Source organism: Centruroides vittatus, unplaced genomic scaffold (genome assembly GCF_030686945.1).
Source record: "Centruroides vittatus isolate TY-2023 unplaced genomic scaffold, ASM3068694v2 contig_18, whole genome shotgun sequence".
NCBI classification, from domain to species: domain Eukaryota; kingdom Metazoa; phylum Arthropoda; class Arachnida; order Scorpiones; family Buthidae; genus Centruroides; species Centruroides vittatus.
In genome coordinates, this window is record NW_027121101.1 from 4,301,994 (window position 1) to 4,319,015 (window position 17,022).

A 17,022-nucleotide genomic window follows, 5' to 3' on the forward strand; every position below is an offset into this window, starting at 1 on the left:
ACTTCTACAATTTGATAGTAAAATAAATGAACAAACAAACTGTTTTTCACAATAGCTATCTTAAAAAAGATGCTTGCAAATTTAAGCAGAGATTATAATAGTTTTTACTTAAATGTAAAATCTTCCTATGCAATAAAACTTCAGTGGCTTTGACTAAGAATGGAGTAGAACTCACAGGATCAAAAAACAGAGCACACTGAAATATAAGACCAATGATTTATTATATCAAATATTTTTGAACTTATCCAATTTTGGCTGCTTTCTAGTACAATAGCTTAGTAACTGAACAAATTAAATTTGTTCATTTACAGATTCCCACATTTCAATCTAGACTTATAATTGAGAAATAAAAATAAATAAAGATTTTAATTTTTGATTAAAATACTGTCAGTCATTTTAATTAAAAGATTTTATTCATGACAAAAGTTGAGAGATCCTAAGTAATAATATTTAAATTGGATAGTGAACAGTAAAAAATAACAATTGTTTTTAACATGACCATATGCCAGTCATAATTGCAGTTTACTTTGCTTCTGTGGCAAAACAATAATTTTGGCAAATTTGATATTGTTACTGAATTTGCTAAGAAGTTCGGACTGGCGTGACAAAATATATTTGTCACCTGCCAATGAATTTTTTTAAAATTATGCAGAAAAATTGATCTAGAAATAATAATTCAAGTCATATCCTTTATTTGTCTAAAATGATGGAAATGGAAGAAGAAAAAAATTTGGTATGTAGCAATACGAGTAATGACTCGTGTGAAACTCAGCAGTACAAAGGTCAAAGCCAACTAAGGCACTTAAGAACAGAGGCGTAGCTATTGTGGAGCAGTTGGAGCAAACTGCTTCAGGCACATGAATCACAAGGGCGCTAAGTTAGAAAGAGCGAAATAAAAACTTGTAAAAACATTATTAAATCCACATTTTTTTTTTTTTGCAAATTAATCAATTAACTATTAGATTTGAATCCATTTGACAATTATGTACAGTTTTTACGTGCTTGTCATCTGCATATCTTGTCACGTCATCTGATAAAAATATTCTTGAAGAATGAGAATTGTTACAATCGGCATATCCTTCCAACATTTCACCTAGTTTTGGACCTCAACTGCTTTGATTTAAAATGCGTTTTTATACTCAGGTAAAAGAAATTACTTCTATGGGCCAAGTTGCTGAACTACTTTTAATTCACACCACAGTCTTTAGTAGCTTCTCTGACATTATTGCAGCATGTTTCATTTTTTTTAACTTCATGGGTGACGACAGCGACAGCAAAATGAAAATAACTTTTTTAAGGAGAAGCATGTCAGAACACCATCTTAGCTCTGGCTATTATTATCAATTGAAAAAAACAATAGCTTGTCAACTTGATCTGGAGAAAGTAATTGACTCATTAAATTGAATATCCTATTGTTGAAATGCCTCAAATTTCAAATAAATTGTTATTAAGGTTTTAAATCAAAATAATTAGATATATGTTTTTAAATTAAATGTTCAAAATAAATTTTGCGAGAGTTTTTCCAAGGAACAAGGGGGGTGCACCGATTCTACTTGCTGCAGGGCACTGAATATGTAGCTACGCCGCTGCTTAAGGATATAGATAAATTTTGTAATTTGTAATTTAACTTCGGCAGGCTTAAAGAAATCTGGTTGAGGAAATAGATCATAGGGTTACAGTAATCAATAACCCTATTATCTATAACATTAGCCCAAAGAACTTTGCATGTTCATTAGTAAATTTTTTTATGATAATTGTATTACTGTGAACCATTTGTTCAAGGATAACAGAACTGGATGGGATAGGAAACTAACAAATAATTTTCACTCACATACACAATTATGAAAAATTATATTACATAGAGAAATTACACAATACTTCATATGCAATTATTGTATATGAAGTATTGTGTAATTCTAACTTTCTATTTTACATCTGATTGCCACAGGAAAGACACCTATGATTTAGTTTATTTGTGAAAGAGATGAAATCTTTTATTTCGGAAACATTTATGGGATTAATGAGAAATAAAAACAGAACAGATTGTTGATAGGATTGTTTGGTAGATCAGTTTATAAGGACAGAAAGTGGACAAACCGAAATTTGCAGTCATCAGTACTTGGAAAGAAATTAATCTCAAATGTTACAAAATCTGATAAAATCATTCTATTTGGCATAGTCTTTATGTTCTTAAAAAAGAGTTCATTTATAGTAATAAGTTGCATTGCATAAATATATCATTGTTTTAGAATATAAACTTTGAGACATTTCATATGCATAGATGCAATTAAAATGATATGTACAGTGCATTTTAATTACTAAAAGGCAGAATAAGCACTTTTTAAACGAATGACAAATCATCAAAAGAAATTTAAACTGCCAGAATTTTGGGCTACATTTATACTAGTCAGTTTAATTTAAAGATTGATTAATTTGAGTTAATATCAATGCAATATGGATAGCTGAACAAAATAAGAATCTATCTATATATATATATATACTAAAATAGCATTTGTAAAATAATCAGAATATCACTTTTTCAAAAACAAATTTTTTGAATCAACTGGATAATGATTCACTTACTCAGACCATATCTGGTTTAATAGTCAGTTTGTCTATCATAAATATCAAGTGGAGATTAGCAATATTCATCACATTTATGTATTGTTCAAATATCACCCAAATTCAATTCCTGGTCTCACTCGAGTGTAGGCTAACATCTTAACTGCTTCAGCCATCTGGCTATCCCATATTTGGACTCAAAACACAAGGATTAAAATTGATCCATTTCCCCTTGAAAATGTTGATAGTGAAACAAAATAATCTCTTTAATTTACATAATTTATATATTTATGCAGAATTATAATTTTTATTACAGGCAAATTGCACGTAATAAAACGTTTTACATTCTTACTTCATAAATATACTTTTGTTAAATAATTTCTTGGAAGTTATAAAACGAAAAATTTTTCAAACAGTAGCATTTTGTTCTCTGTGTATGATAATATTGTCTGAAGAAGACAGTTATAAACTGTCAAAAGTACTAGCATAGATAAATCTTTTCTGTAATGCCAATAAACAATTATGTTGTTAATTTTGTAATTTCTTGGAAATTGAAATAATATTTATATTTATAAATACACATAAATAAACACTCATATTCATTCAATTTTATTTTTGAATACTAATCTAATGACTACAAGATAAAAAATCCAGCAACGAGTTGCTTAACTTTCCCGGCAACAACATTTAAAACTGTATATGTTGCCATTTGTTATGATATTTTATTATTAAAAACTTTTTATAGTTTTAATTATTATAAAATGGCAAAAAGCTTAATTTTGAGAATAGGGATGTGTTTTATAAAAAACTGTAAATGCTAGTAAGTAAAATTGTCATTAAGTCTGATCCTACTCAAGATAGGACACACGACTCCCCTTTATCTCCCACCTGTCAACCTTTAACCACCAAAATTTAATAGCATCAATCCCCTAATACCTCCCTGTAAAATTTCTGAAATTTTTGACAAAAAGCATAGGAGTTATAGCTTCAAACATGGGGGGAACAAAATTGTGCTCCCTTCCACACACACGAACCCATACATACAGAAAAAAAATCCCAAATTTTTTTGCATTTCTCGACACTTCAAGGTCCTAATGCAGAAATGTAAAAATTTTGAAGGGTCATTTTTTGACCAATGCCATACTTTCCCTCTATTATATATAACAGAGCCAGAAAAGTAAAAATTATATATATTAGTGATTAAAAACTGTGACTCTTCTAAAAATGTTATCTAAAGTAGCCACCTCTGCTTCAGTAGATCCAATCCTGATTCTACGGGGGTTACTCAATGAGCTACTCAAAAAATTTCATGTTTGTGGGAAGACTGTGCATAGAAATTTTCATAACAAGGATTGAGTCTATGTGGCAATTTATTATTCTTTACTATAAAAACTAATACAAGGTAATGCCAATCAGGCAAAATGGACCTCTCTCACAAATAACACTTCACAACAATGAAAATGTTTCGGGCTCAAAATTAGCATATTCTTATGTATTTCCATCTGCTGAATTCAAAAATCACCATAAAAATGACCAATTAGCTCTTGCTTTGGAGATACAGTGACAAGTCATTTTTTAGAGTCTACATTTGTATTTTGGGGGAAATTTATTTTTTGGGAGTTGTCACAACTCTCAACTGATATAGTAAAACATTCCAAAAACAGAAGAAATATTAAACTCAGAGTCATAGCTACATTTATTATGTTTGTAGGTTATAAACATAATAAATGTAGCTATGACTCTAAGTTTAATATTGCTTCTGTTTTTCTTGGTTAATAATCCTGGTTTTAGAGTGCTTTTGAAGTGTAGTACTGGTTACACTAAAATGCCATGAAAATGTGTAAATTTAGTGAACAATTTTTGTTATATTTGTAGTGAAATAACATTTTCGTCACAAACACAATCTGATGCCTCTTGTGAAGACTGCCTATCACCATTATTTTGCTATGAAGGTAGGGGCAGAATAGGTCATGAGCTCCACATATATGTTGCAACTCTTGTATAGTTATACTACAAGAATGGCCGAAAAATAAAAAATGATCTATGGCTTTTGCTGTGCCTAAGGTTTGGCAGGAGCCTACAAACCATACAGATGACTGCTATTTCTGCTTGACTCCACCTATAAACAGACTTGTCAATAAAGAAAAAAGAAACAGTTCAATACCCAAATCTTCCATCTGCTATTCAACCTATTCCACATTCAGATAGTTTACCAGTTCCTACTCCAGCCCAACATTATGAGCTTGAAGTAGAAAATGAAGGAAGTGTGGGAGAAGTATAACCCAACAAGCCTTCCACATTCCATGACCCTGATTTTGAGGTAAAAGATGATACAGCACAGGCTGAGTTAAGCAGAATTGAGTGATCTCATTCAAGGCCTAGACTTGTCAAAGAATAAGGTGGAACTTCTAGGGTCAAGACTACAGCAATGGAATCTTCTCCAACGTGATGTCAGGGTCTCACAGTACAGAGAACATCAGAGGGATCCGCTTCCTCTTTTTGAGAAGAAAAAACAATCTGGTTGTTTGCTGTGACGTTAATGGCTTGATGAAATGTTTGAATTTCAAATTCAAACGTTTTCAAAAATTCAAAAGCACTTTCAATTTTGTTAGCATATGTAATTAAAATGTATCGTTTTCTCTAAAGTCATTAAAATCACATACTGCCACTTATTGTATATCACAGAAACTAGAGCTAATAAAAATTTTTCTTTGTCATATTTGATTTTCTCACCCCAAAATTAGTAAGATTTCACTCATGAAATAAAGGAAACATTCAAAAACATATTTTTTTGTTGTGCAGTGTAATTAAAATAAAATATATAAATGCACATACCTGAAGTTTGAGAGCCTTCCATAATTCCAATATTTACATCCTATTTAAAGAAATTTTTATAAACTTACATTTATAATTATTTTTTTTAATAAAAATATAATTAAAAGTTTAGGAAATCAGAGAATTTTTGATATAATTTTCATAACATAGTGGTACTCACAATGATTAATTTTAAATGTAAGGCTTGAATTATCAAAATGATTAAAGTACAACTCCTTTTCAAAAGTTTAGAAATTTTGTCATTAAGTATGATATTGATATTTACAAGTGAAATATTATATATATATACAGAAATCTAACTTTCTATTTATTTCCTTAATTAAACGAATAAAGTGCAAACAAAATGCATCAAAAGTTTTAACTTAAAACATTTATTTTAATCACAAAAATATTCATTAAATGAACTATACTTGTTTCATAAATTTAGAAAAGCAATAATATACAGATTACTTTTGTATTTTCTTTAGTAATTTTGTGATGAACACTTTCTATTGTGGTTCTTACTTCATTATAGGCAAATCTAAGCAGCTAACAAAAAGAAAAAATTAAGATTTCTAAACAAAGGTGACTGAGTAATTGATTTACATCAATAGAAGATATTGTCAAAGATCAGGTCTTTCAAAATGTTTAAAACAAATATATGAAGACAATGAAATCACAACCCAACAAAATTATCAGGTAGGACAAAAAACAACCAAATGTGATAATGTGCTGTGGTCTTTGTGAAGTGATAAATCCCTACATGACTTTTGTTAGGAACTTACATACTATCTAAGAGCTCCTTGTCTCAAAAATTGTTGAAAACTAAATTTCAAATACAGATAACCCCCATATAACATGGGAGTTATGTTCCAAAAAATTGCCATGTTATGCGAATCCGTGTTATATGAAACAAAGAACTGGTACTGTACGTAAAGGGAGTTAGGTTCCAAAAATTAAAAAAACATGCTATTATATTTTCATAAATAAGATAAATATCTTTATTAAAATTTTCTTGAGAAGTGATACATATTAATATAAATTAAACAATGTTTTCTTCATCATGACTAAGCACCATTAACTGAAAATTTTTTATCTATGTAGCCAAAAATGAGACCCAATTAAAGCCTTAAAGTATACTTGTAAAGATATGGATTGTCCCAACGGTTGGAGGCGTGGTTCAATGCCTAAAAACCGGTGACTGAATAAAGAAAGTATGGAATAAGGGAAAAACATCTGGCAACAACAAAAGTAGAAGCGTCGAGATCTGGCAACACTGAAACAAGTTTCAAGAAGGACCACGTGTATCGACAGAAGGTGGAAAAAGAAAATTTACACACTGTACTTAAGTACTAATAGTTCACAAAAATTATGCAGGAAAATCTGATAGTACATATGTGCTCGAATGAAAAATGTCAAGTGAGGTATCTTTTGCACTTAAAAGCTTTCTCACGTTTACTGAACTGTTGTATGGGGATTTCCCTATTTTCAAATTAGATAAAGTTAGCTTTTAATAGTTTTTATTACATTTCATGTTGTACAAGGGTTTTACCCAATTCTCAAACCGTGTTAGAGTGAATCCGTGCTGTAGAAGTGCCGTGTTATATGGGGATTACCTGTACTACAGTAGAGATAACAGAGACTCACACTGCAACTTTATTTACTGGTGTCGCATTTTGGTATAAAAGACTCTCAAGCAACCATACATAAATATATAGGTATCTGTTATAGATGAAATTTGCAGGGGAACGTACATTAATTAAAATTTACAATATAAACATACCTGTTCAAGATTTATGTCCACCCACAATGCACAATACAACAAGAATTCACTACAAACAGACCCAAATTAATATAATTTAAATATCATTACAAAAAATTTTAATTATATAATATGAATTAAAAGATTCTCACTTACAATAGCTCAGTATTGAGCTATTGTAAGTGAGAATCTTTCAACTGGTAGTGAATTCTTGTACTGTGCATTGTAGGTGAACGTAAATCCTGAAAAGATATGTTTATATAGTAAATACTAATTAATGTACATTCCCCTGCAAATTTGATCTGCAACAGGTATCTATATACTTATGTATGGCTGATGATGGTCTTTATTACTGGTGTGCATTTTGGTACAAAAGTTACATTCTAATGATAGAAGTGCTTTTTTGATGTTTTCAGTAGCATTGTGATAAGTTTGTTTCTCTACTACAGTATTTGAGATTTAGTTTTCAACTTATATACTGTTTTATACAGCTAGGCTGAAATTCATCACCCTTTCTTCTAATAATACATGGTCCTTGATCTCCAAAATTAAGACAAAAAATGGATTCACATCCATTATATTTTTCCAATCGTCATCACTCCAAGTGAGGTGATCCTTTGCCCACTAAACTTTAACTCTTTTTTGTTAAATGAGGTTTAATCTTTGGAACTCTTGAATGGAATCTTAAATCTTGTAATCTATGCCTAGTAATTGTTCTTGGTATATTTTTATTAATTTTTTTGGTCAACAAAATATGTAAAGTAATCTGCATATTATTGCATTTCTAAATTTATGAAACAAGTATGGTTCATCTAATAAATGTTTTAAGTTAAAACTTTTGATGCATTTTATAACATATTTATTTGTTTAATTAAGGAAGTAAATAGAAAGATTTCTGTATATATAAATAGTATTTCACTTTTAAATATCAACATCATACTTTTAATGACAAAATTTCTAATCTTTTGAAAAGGAGTTGTAATAGCGATTATTATAAGTTTAATTGTTTTTTAATTGATATTTAACTCAGAACACCTAAGAAATTTTTTAAAAACTTGATAAACACTCATGGTGTTTATCAAGCAGTTTGAAGTCCCTAATGAGAGGGAAATTCAGAATGCCCATGATGAGTTTACTCCAAAAAGTCACAAATTTAATGAGGTTCCCAGAGACCAAAAAAAAAAATGTTTTTAATCAAGTAAAATAGCAAAGCCATTTTTGGGACGAGACTATGTCTTGGAGAGCACAAGCAACGCATGCGCAAATCTCACCTGTTTGTAGAAACATTTTCAGCATTTCATATTTTATTTTGACCCAATTCTCAGTCCCATGACTACATACAAGTCTGGTTTATTTTGTGTGTGCATGATTTGGGCACCAAATACTCTGTGCCAAATTGCAACTCTTGACATGTACTCCTTCATACCTCTAAGGTGTGCAGCCATTAACAGTAGCGTGATTTTAGAGACAAGACATACTCATCAACAAATGACAGTTGAAATCATCTCAGCTATTGCTGATAAATTCTAATCACTTCCCTAAAATAAATTTATTGTCATCTATAATAGAAGTACAGTTTAACCCGTTTATAACGTCATCCATGGGACTGGCAATTTTTTGACGTTATAACTGAGTGTCGTTATTTGCGGGGTCATAATTTCAGTCCGATAAAACGTACCAAGTGTGTTTAAGGATCTATTATGAACTCCATTCTAATTTTACATTGTATTACTGTAAAATTATTTCTTAATGGTAATACAGTATACTGTATCTATCATGATAGTAAGAATTTATTATCGTATGTATAAAAATGCAACCTACACGTTTAAATAAACTTTATTTACATTATTATGTCTAAGTTTACATTGATGTAATTAAAAATTTTAAAAATTACATTTTATAAGAAATTTCTATTTGTCTTAAGTTTCAATAATGGCGGAACTTCCAGTTTTGAGAATAATGTTGAATCAAAAGGCAACGAAAGGTTAAATTAATGTATGCTAATTAAAAATAATTCAATTATTTCTTTGTAAACTATTTGATATAATATATTATATTAAAAATAATAGAATATTTAACAATTTAGCATGAAGTAATTTAAAAATGAGTATGTAATAACCAATCGTCACGTCGTTTAAAAGTGGCGAATTTCACCCCACTGAAGTCAGGTGGAAAGAGCACCACCTACAGTCGTTATAGGAAAGTGAACTCTGACTCTAGGACTGAACATGTAGTATTTTTTTTGCTAAATAAAATTTTTAATCTAATTTTGTAAATTTGGGAGTGCTTCAAATATGACGTTAAAACAGGGTTTTATGTCGTTACAAGTGGGTTTTTTAACATTATCTAGTATAGTAAAATTGTGGGACTGATAAAAATTTCGTGTTATATTAGGGTTGTCGTTACATCCGATGATGTTATAATCGGGTTAAACTGTATATCTTTTCATTCATGGAATGCCAATTTATTAGCAAATACAAGATCAATGTATCTTGTGTTTGTACAGGTTATAGAACATGTTCTATAACCAATGTATTCCATAAATGAAAAGAAACTTCTATTGCAGATGACAATATATTTAGTTTGGGAAGATGATTAAAATTCATCAGCATAGCTGAGATGATTGCAACTGTTGAAAATGCACTTTGTACTGTACATACAATATTACAAGACTATTTTAATTACTTAAAGACTTTTATGCTAAGTCTTTTATGGTGTGTGTGTGAATTGAAGATAAGAACAGGCAAAACCTTTTCTATGTTCCTCTACTACCTTTCAGCCTAGTCACTGGAATATACAGTAGTTGTGTGCATCAGTAGTGACCAAGTGCATTTGGAAAAGAAATATAAGATTGACTGCTAGCACTAACTGTGTTCCTGTGATTAGAAAGAATGCAAGACAGCAAATTTTATTTGCATTTAGACTTCAACTTTTATTATTTTTATATGTGTATATTTTATTGTTGAATTTTTTAAAACTTTTTTAATAAAAATTTTAAAAATTTATTTATAAATCTTTTTATTCATCACTAATGCACTTGATTGGCTTTTATTACTTACTTCAGTACTCTCCTTGTCTCATTTCTTTTAAATTCTTTGTTTTTTTTTTATTTACCCAATGTTTAATATAATTTTTGATCATTGTTTATTTTTCTCAACTTTATCTGTAAATCACTAAGAAATTGGAAAATGTGTCTACATTTGATAGGTATTGACGAAAGATATGTATTTTAGAAGAACATACATTGGTTCAGTATGTTTTTGGAAATCATAGAAATGTGGTAATAGAAAAAAATGAGAGAAAGCCATAAAAGTTAAGAAAAGCTCAAAAGGAAGCTGCAGCCAAAAAAAAGGTCATGATGGCTGATCTAATCCATTCATCCTTAACCTACAGTCTGTGAATCTCCAGGTATCCTTGTGATTTACTCTGAGTCCGAATATGTCACAAGATTTTTGTCAGTTTACAAAAATTAATGATTAAATAAGTAAGTAAATTCATGATTTCAATGTGGGCTTATACTCAAATCATGCATGTGTTTTTTCTTTACTTTTTATCTCCAAAATTTCTTTGATTCCAACTCTGATGAAATTTTTGAAAGCTTTACCTAATTTTTACTAGACCTGTATGATAATTTCCATAATTATTTTTCCAGTTTCAGACACAAGTAAAAATTGAATCTGTAAACTTTTCATAATGAATAGTAACAAAATGAATACAAGACTTCTCTTATTGTAAGCAAAGAAAACATATAAAAGCTATGAAAATTTTAATATACCATTCCCCAACATTTATTTGTACAAAAATCTAGTTTATATTAAAAATAAATATAGCAATCAATTAAAAAATGTTAAATTGGAATTTAGAATTAACCTGTATGGCATTTAACTAGAGACTTTTCAAAAGCTTGTTTCCAAGATTCAGCATTAACCTTCATATTAAAATATATAGATATATTGAAGCTACAAAAATATTTATATTATATTTCACTAAATTTACAGGAAAAGTCTGGACAGACATTTGATTTCTGCCCCCCTACAAAAACATACATCATAAGAACAAACAACATCCCTTAAAACAAATAAAATAAAAATAGGTAACAAATCTCAAGAGATACAGCACTTTTTTACATTTTAATTTAAAATCAGGGAGATCAAGATCTTAATAATTTTGATGAATTTTTATGTTTTGTGTTATAGAATAGAAGATTGTTGGGATAGATTTAGACAATAAAAAAGAGTAAAAACATAAGTAAATGAGCAAAGTTTTCTTTATGGAATTTGAAGCGAAAGCCAATCTTGATAAATAAGACCATAAAAATATTTGTAACTAGCAGTATCCGCCACGCGTTGCTGTGGCTCAAAAAGTATCTATTATAAATGTATAACACTTCCCCCGCAGAGGGGGAATTCCGAAAAATCCCTTTTTAGTGTACATTCTCTTGACATACCCTATTAAAATGCAAAAAACCACATCTAAAATAGTATAATAGAAGCCTAGTTCTTCACGGTAAGCCTTAATTTTGTCCCTCTCCCCCGCGAGGGGGAATTTTGACATCTATATTATATAAAAACACGTGCATATTCGAATGCAACGTTGTGTCAAAATTTCAAAGCAATCGGTGAAGAACTTTTGGAGATTAGCTATTAGGAACAAACAAACATTTACATTTTTAATTATATAGATATATTAACCGATCAAAATATTTAAATCTCCCAATAAAAGATGGAAAGCCCAGGCAAATTCTAGCAATATTAGAGTCAATAGTGAAAGGCAATTACACATTTTGTTAAATATATTGAGAAGAAAAGGTCAAATATCTTCATTTTCCATTGTTCACAAACAACAGTGACAGTCCAAAACAATTTACAATTACGGACATATTTTTATTTATATTTTTCCTTTTATTTTGGCAGAGGCACAGTCTCAAATAAAAAGTTATCTCCATAAGTGAAAATTGTTTTAAACTGTCACTGGTGTTTGTGAACAATGGAGAATAAAGATATTTTTGTAGCTTCACTATATTTATATATTTTGTATTTTAACATAAATACTATCAGCCAAATTTTTAATTTTAACAATCATTAATTTATGAACGAATTTGTAACTAAGTTTTTGTATTTTTTTTCTACATTTTTATTAATGATATAATACTGTGTGGGTGTGTCATATTGTTTAATATTTCTGACTCTTCATAATAAATATTTGGAATTTTCAATACTGACTTTTTATTTTAGCTTGTTATTCAAACAATAATTCTCAAAATTTCTAGAGGAACCACAATTTCCAGACAATTTGAATGGGGATTTATAAAAGCCTACAACTGTTTTTCTTATTTTTTATTACATAAGATAATTAACAACAAAAACAAAAATTTACACTTTGTCATGTCCTAATATGTATTAAACTTTGAAAAATATAGCAATTTACAATATATAGGTAAAGAAAAAACAATATTTAAATCAAAATAATAAATTAGAAAAGAAAGATATACTTAGAAAAAGTTAGGAAAAATAAAGAAGAAACTAATATACTGTTGTCATTCTCAATAGCTTAAATTAAAAAAGTTACTAATAAATATTTAGAAAAATAACCACTTTTTAAAGTATCCATCCTTGTTCATTTATTGTTTACTAATAACTTTTTGCATTAAAAATGTTGGATTTTATATTGTTTTATTTTAATTTAATATATTTTTATCATCTTTTTGCAAATACAGTGAACCCTCCATTAATGGACACTCCTCTATTTAACAGATATTTTTACAATCCCCAGACCTTTCAAATAGGATGTCCATAATATTTACTTCTAAATAGCAGACGTTGTTGTCCATAACCTACCTTACGAAAACAAAAAGTCCCACTTTCCATATTCTAAAAGAATTAGTTACGTACAAAATATTTTAAATCTAATACAAAGAATCGGTTCAAATACTCTTTCAGAGGACAAATTTTGACCATAGGCATTGAATAAAGACTGGCTTAAAATAGGAATAGTGGGGGGAGGACAGGTTGTTAAAAGCCAAACAATATTCTTTATCTGTTAGAGAAGACTAATTTGGTTATGTTGTCAATCACCATTTATCGTCATACATATTAACATTATTAAACTTCTGTCTTATTGTTGGAATTAAGCTTATGGTACCAAGAAACCATAAACTTTTCCGAAGTTATTCATTCATTCAACAAGAACCATAGCACAGTAGTAGCACAGAAAAAGAAACAGTTTTAAGGTTAAAACAACAGTGTTTATTTGGTGAGAGTTCAAAGATCGTGTTATGAAAGCGATTTGCTAACCACTTTAAAATGTAGGAAGATATTAGATTTTCTGGCATTTATGATCTTAACAGCTTTGTGGTGGCTAAAGTAATTTTTAATAAATCATTTATTGAAAAAAGTAAAAAATGTTTGAAAAAATTACACCTATTTGATAACTACAACACAGACAGATCACTATATTAATTTTTATTAGTAGCTTAGATCATAAATGATGTTATAAATGCAAGAATATCAAACACATTTCCCACCCCTTGAAGTGGCTAGCAATTTGCCTTTGTAACTCGACATTCAAACTCTCTTCACCTAAACCAACTTTTGTCTACCCATCCTGTTCATAATAACAGTTTCAGTTTTCTTTTTCATTACTTCTGCTCAGGTCGTTTTTGATGAATTAATAATTAATCAACGTTTATGTTTTGTTGTAATTTTTATGTTCCATTTAATTAAAGTATTCCCATACCATCTGTTTGCTATTTAGAATTCAATTAAAATATGATTTTTTACAGCTGAAAAGATAAATAATATACTGTATATGTATATGTGTTCTCTTATTGTCACACCAATCCATATCTCTGTATTTCAATGTTTGTCAATGTTTACATTTATGTATTCTGTATTTTGTTTTTGTTTTAATAAATGCGATGCAGGTACCCTTGAATCCCTCACTTTCCTATCTTCCTTTACTTCCCCTTCACTCTAACTTCTTCCCACACCCCCCTTTATATCTTCTTTCCATTTCTGGCTTTTGGGCTATATCAATGAGTGCAACCCTTACCTACCTTAATGATGTATATGTATATGTATATTATATATATATATATATATATATATATATATATTTATAATTATATATGCTATGTATACTTTTTGGTGTTTTCACATTCCTAATGCAAATTTGATGTTCTTGTAATCTATAGTATTCTTCACTTTATAACAACCAGGTTAAAATACAATAAGGATGCTGACATATACCTCTAAATAGCAAGAACTTCTCAGTCCCGACGGTGTCCGCTATTCAGAGGTTGTACTGTATTTTATTATTTTTAAAAGTGTTGTTGTTTTCTTTCACAATTGCTTTCAATATGATTACACTAAACTGATTCTTTAATCATACATAGCCATTATTTATATTACAAATCTTTAAAATTAATTGTGCCATTTATGTGCACTAAATAACAACTTTATTTTTGGATGCTTTAATGAAAAATAATTGATTATGAATATTGAAAAATATAATTTTTAATATTAAATTAAATTAAGAAATAATACTAAGTTTTACTGAGCCTAATTTGGACTATTAAGAAGTTTAACAAATAGATTTTCAATACTTACAGTGACAAAAGGAATAAATGTTGGTGAGGAATCATCTTCTGAGCTAGAAATGAAATTTAAAAGAATTTAATTTATACATGCAAAATGTTATACATACATACAAAACACTGAATAAAAATGAACCTTATACTTACCTTCGATCTTTAAATGTGATCATTGCCTCCGCTATGGGTAATTGTAATAATGAGTTGGCACATGTTAAATAATTTAAAATTCTACTAACAGCTTGCTCTGCTTCTGGTCCTGAAGCTGATTCAAAATTGCAATTATCAAGAATATCTTTCCATGTCTGTTCTACAAAATTATCTTCATAATCATCATCAATACTAGCAAAGTACTTTCCTAGTCTACCAATTCCTGAAATTACATATAGAAAACTAATCAGTAAAAAATAAATCTTTGCTATTTTTGTTATAAAAATGAATATAAAAACCATGAAAAATGAATATACATTAAATAAGCATTTCATACCTAAAGGAACTATAAAAAATCTAATATAATTTTGCCATTCTGGAGGTCTGGTAGAAAATAATTCCACATACAGGCGAACCACTGAATTCACAAAGCTATCCTGTCCTAACACTCCAATCCTTATTGTTGATGGAGCTCTTGAGTTGCAGTAGCAACTATTATTTATATTAGAATTTAATTATCACAATTTTGAAATAATAAAAATATTCAATGAAAAACAAAATTAGGTTATTACAATTTTTGTATTTTATTGACTAAACAAACTAAAGAAGCACGCAAGTCAGCAAATGAAGCAGTTGCAACCACACACTGTTGTCTCTCTTGAAGTAACCGTGCTAGACAAAGACCAATTCCATCCAATACACTCACAAGCAGAAAATGTTCAGGTATAGTTTCGTCCGATGGAAATATTTTTGCTAGTTGTTCTAGTACTATTTTACGTGGCTAAAAATACAAAAATTATATAAAATTATTTATACTGATCAATAAATTAAAAACTTTATAATATATATATTTTTTATTCATGTTCGTTCATTTTAATTGACTATCACCCATACTTATGTATTTTCCTATATAATTATAAAGCCATTTTGTTAATCAAATTTTATTCAAAATTATCGTGCAAGTTTGAACATTTTTGAAGGTTTGACGTGTGTTCCTAATGGTTTGGAAAGAAGTTTTAATTCAAATTCTTAAGCATTCTGTTCTTTGTCAGATTATTTTCTGTTCAATTTTTTCACTAAGTTTCGTTTTTGCCTGATGATGACATCCATAAGTGCATCAAAAGTGCTTGTGGAAAAAAAGGACATAACGCCGATCTCAGTGTTTTTCTTCAATTTAGAATACAATATTTGGCGTGGGAAACATCCTATTGATAATCAAATTTGACATTTCCTAATTGTTTTGCTTTCAAAATTTTTTACAATATGTCGGCTATATAGTCTCCAATTTTCATTTGAGTCTATCCATTTTAGTTATGTTTTTAATGACAACTTTTCATCAATAATGACAAGGAAGTCCAGGAAGTTCAAACTGATTTTTTTTAATTACTAAATAATACAAATTAAAAATTTATTATAAAATAGGTAATCAAGAATACATCATGCTTTCTTCCTTATTCTCCTGGCTCATTAGCCAATTAGTTGAAAAATATTTAATAGCAAAAGTTGGAAAATAAATATAAAGTCAGAGAGCTCAAGTAATGAAAGTAATTTTACACATACATAAACAGGTCAATTTTTTTTTCGTACAAAAAATTCTATAGATTGAATGGACAGTTTGCATATTGCAAACTAGTAATATACACATTAGTTAGTTTATTCTCATCTTTTACTGGTCAAATTTAGTTTAAATGTTCTTTATCACAAATATCACCTTAATTAGTGTTGCATAATGGCACAAGAGAGAAACAAAAAAATAAAATTATGTTGCCAAAGTAGGTTGCTCAGGACTGTTTTAAGCATATACTCAATCATTAGCATTTATTATATTAGTAGCAAGTGTACTGGTAGTTATTGAGTATGTTGGAGTCAGTAGGCTTAAAGCCTGCAACTCTAAGAAAAAAAATGTATGCAGTCCAGCAGAAGCCTAGAAGTTCCTTTCCAGTCCACATCTTGAAAATTGTTGATCATCAACTGCCTTAAAACATTTGCTCTGGTATCAGAAGGAAGCGTGCCATTTCAAGAATTGTTACATGATAAAATGTTGTGCTTTTATCATCAACCAGAAAGCAAATGATAAAGTAGCCAATGGAAACATATGTTGTCTTTGTTGCCAAAGAAGTCAAAGGAAATGCAGACAAAATTC

General features: G+C 29.1%; 1 protein-coding gene across 1 annotated transcript in view; it reads right to left on the reverse strand.

The window, feature by feature from the left end:
- Positions 1–17,022, reverse strand: part of KrT95D (phosphofurin acidic cluster sorting protein KrT95D) — a 55,816-nt gene that overhangs the window by 3,055 nt on the left and 35,739 nt on the right. The window contains exons 12-16 of the mRNA XM_067263804.1: positions 15,452–15,660; positions 15,217–15,371; positions 14,880–15,102; positions 14,746–14,788; positions 5,398–5,437 (exon numbers count right to left, since the gene is read on the reverse strand). Of these exons, the coding sequence (XP_067119905.1) occupies positions 5,398–5,437; positions 14,746–14,788; positions 14,880–15,102; positions 15,217–15,371; positions 15,452–15,660 (670 nt within the window). The remainder of the gene's footprint in view (positions 1–5,397; positions 5,438–14,745; positions 14,789–14,879; positions 15,103–15,216; positions 15,372–15,451; positions 15,661–17,022) is intronic.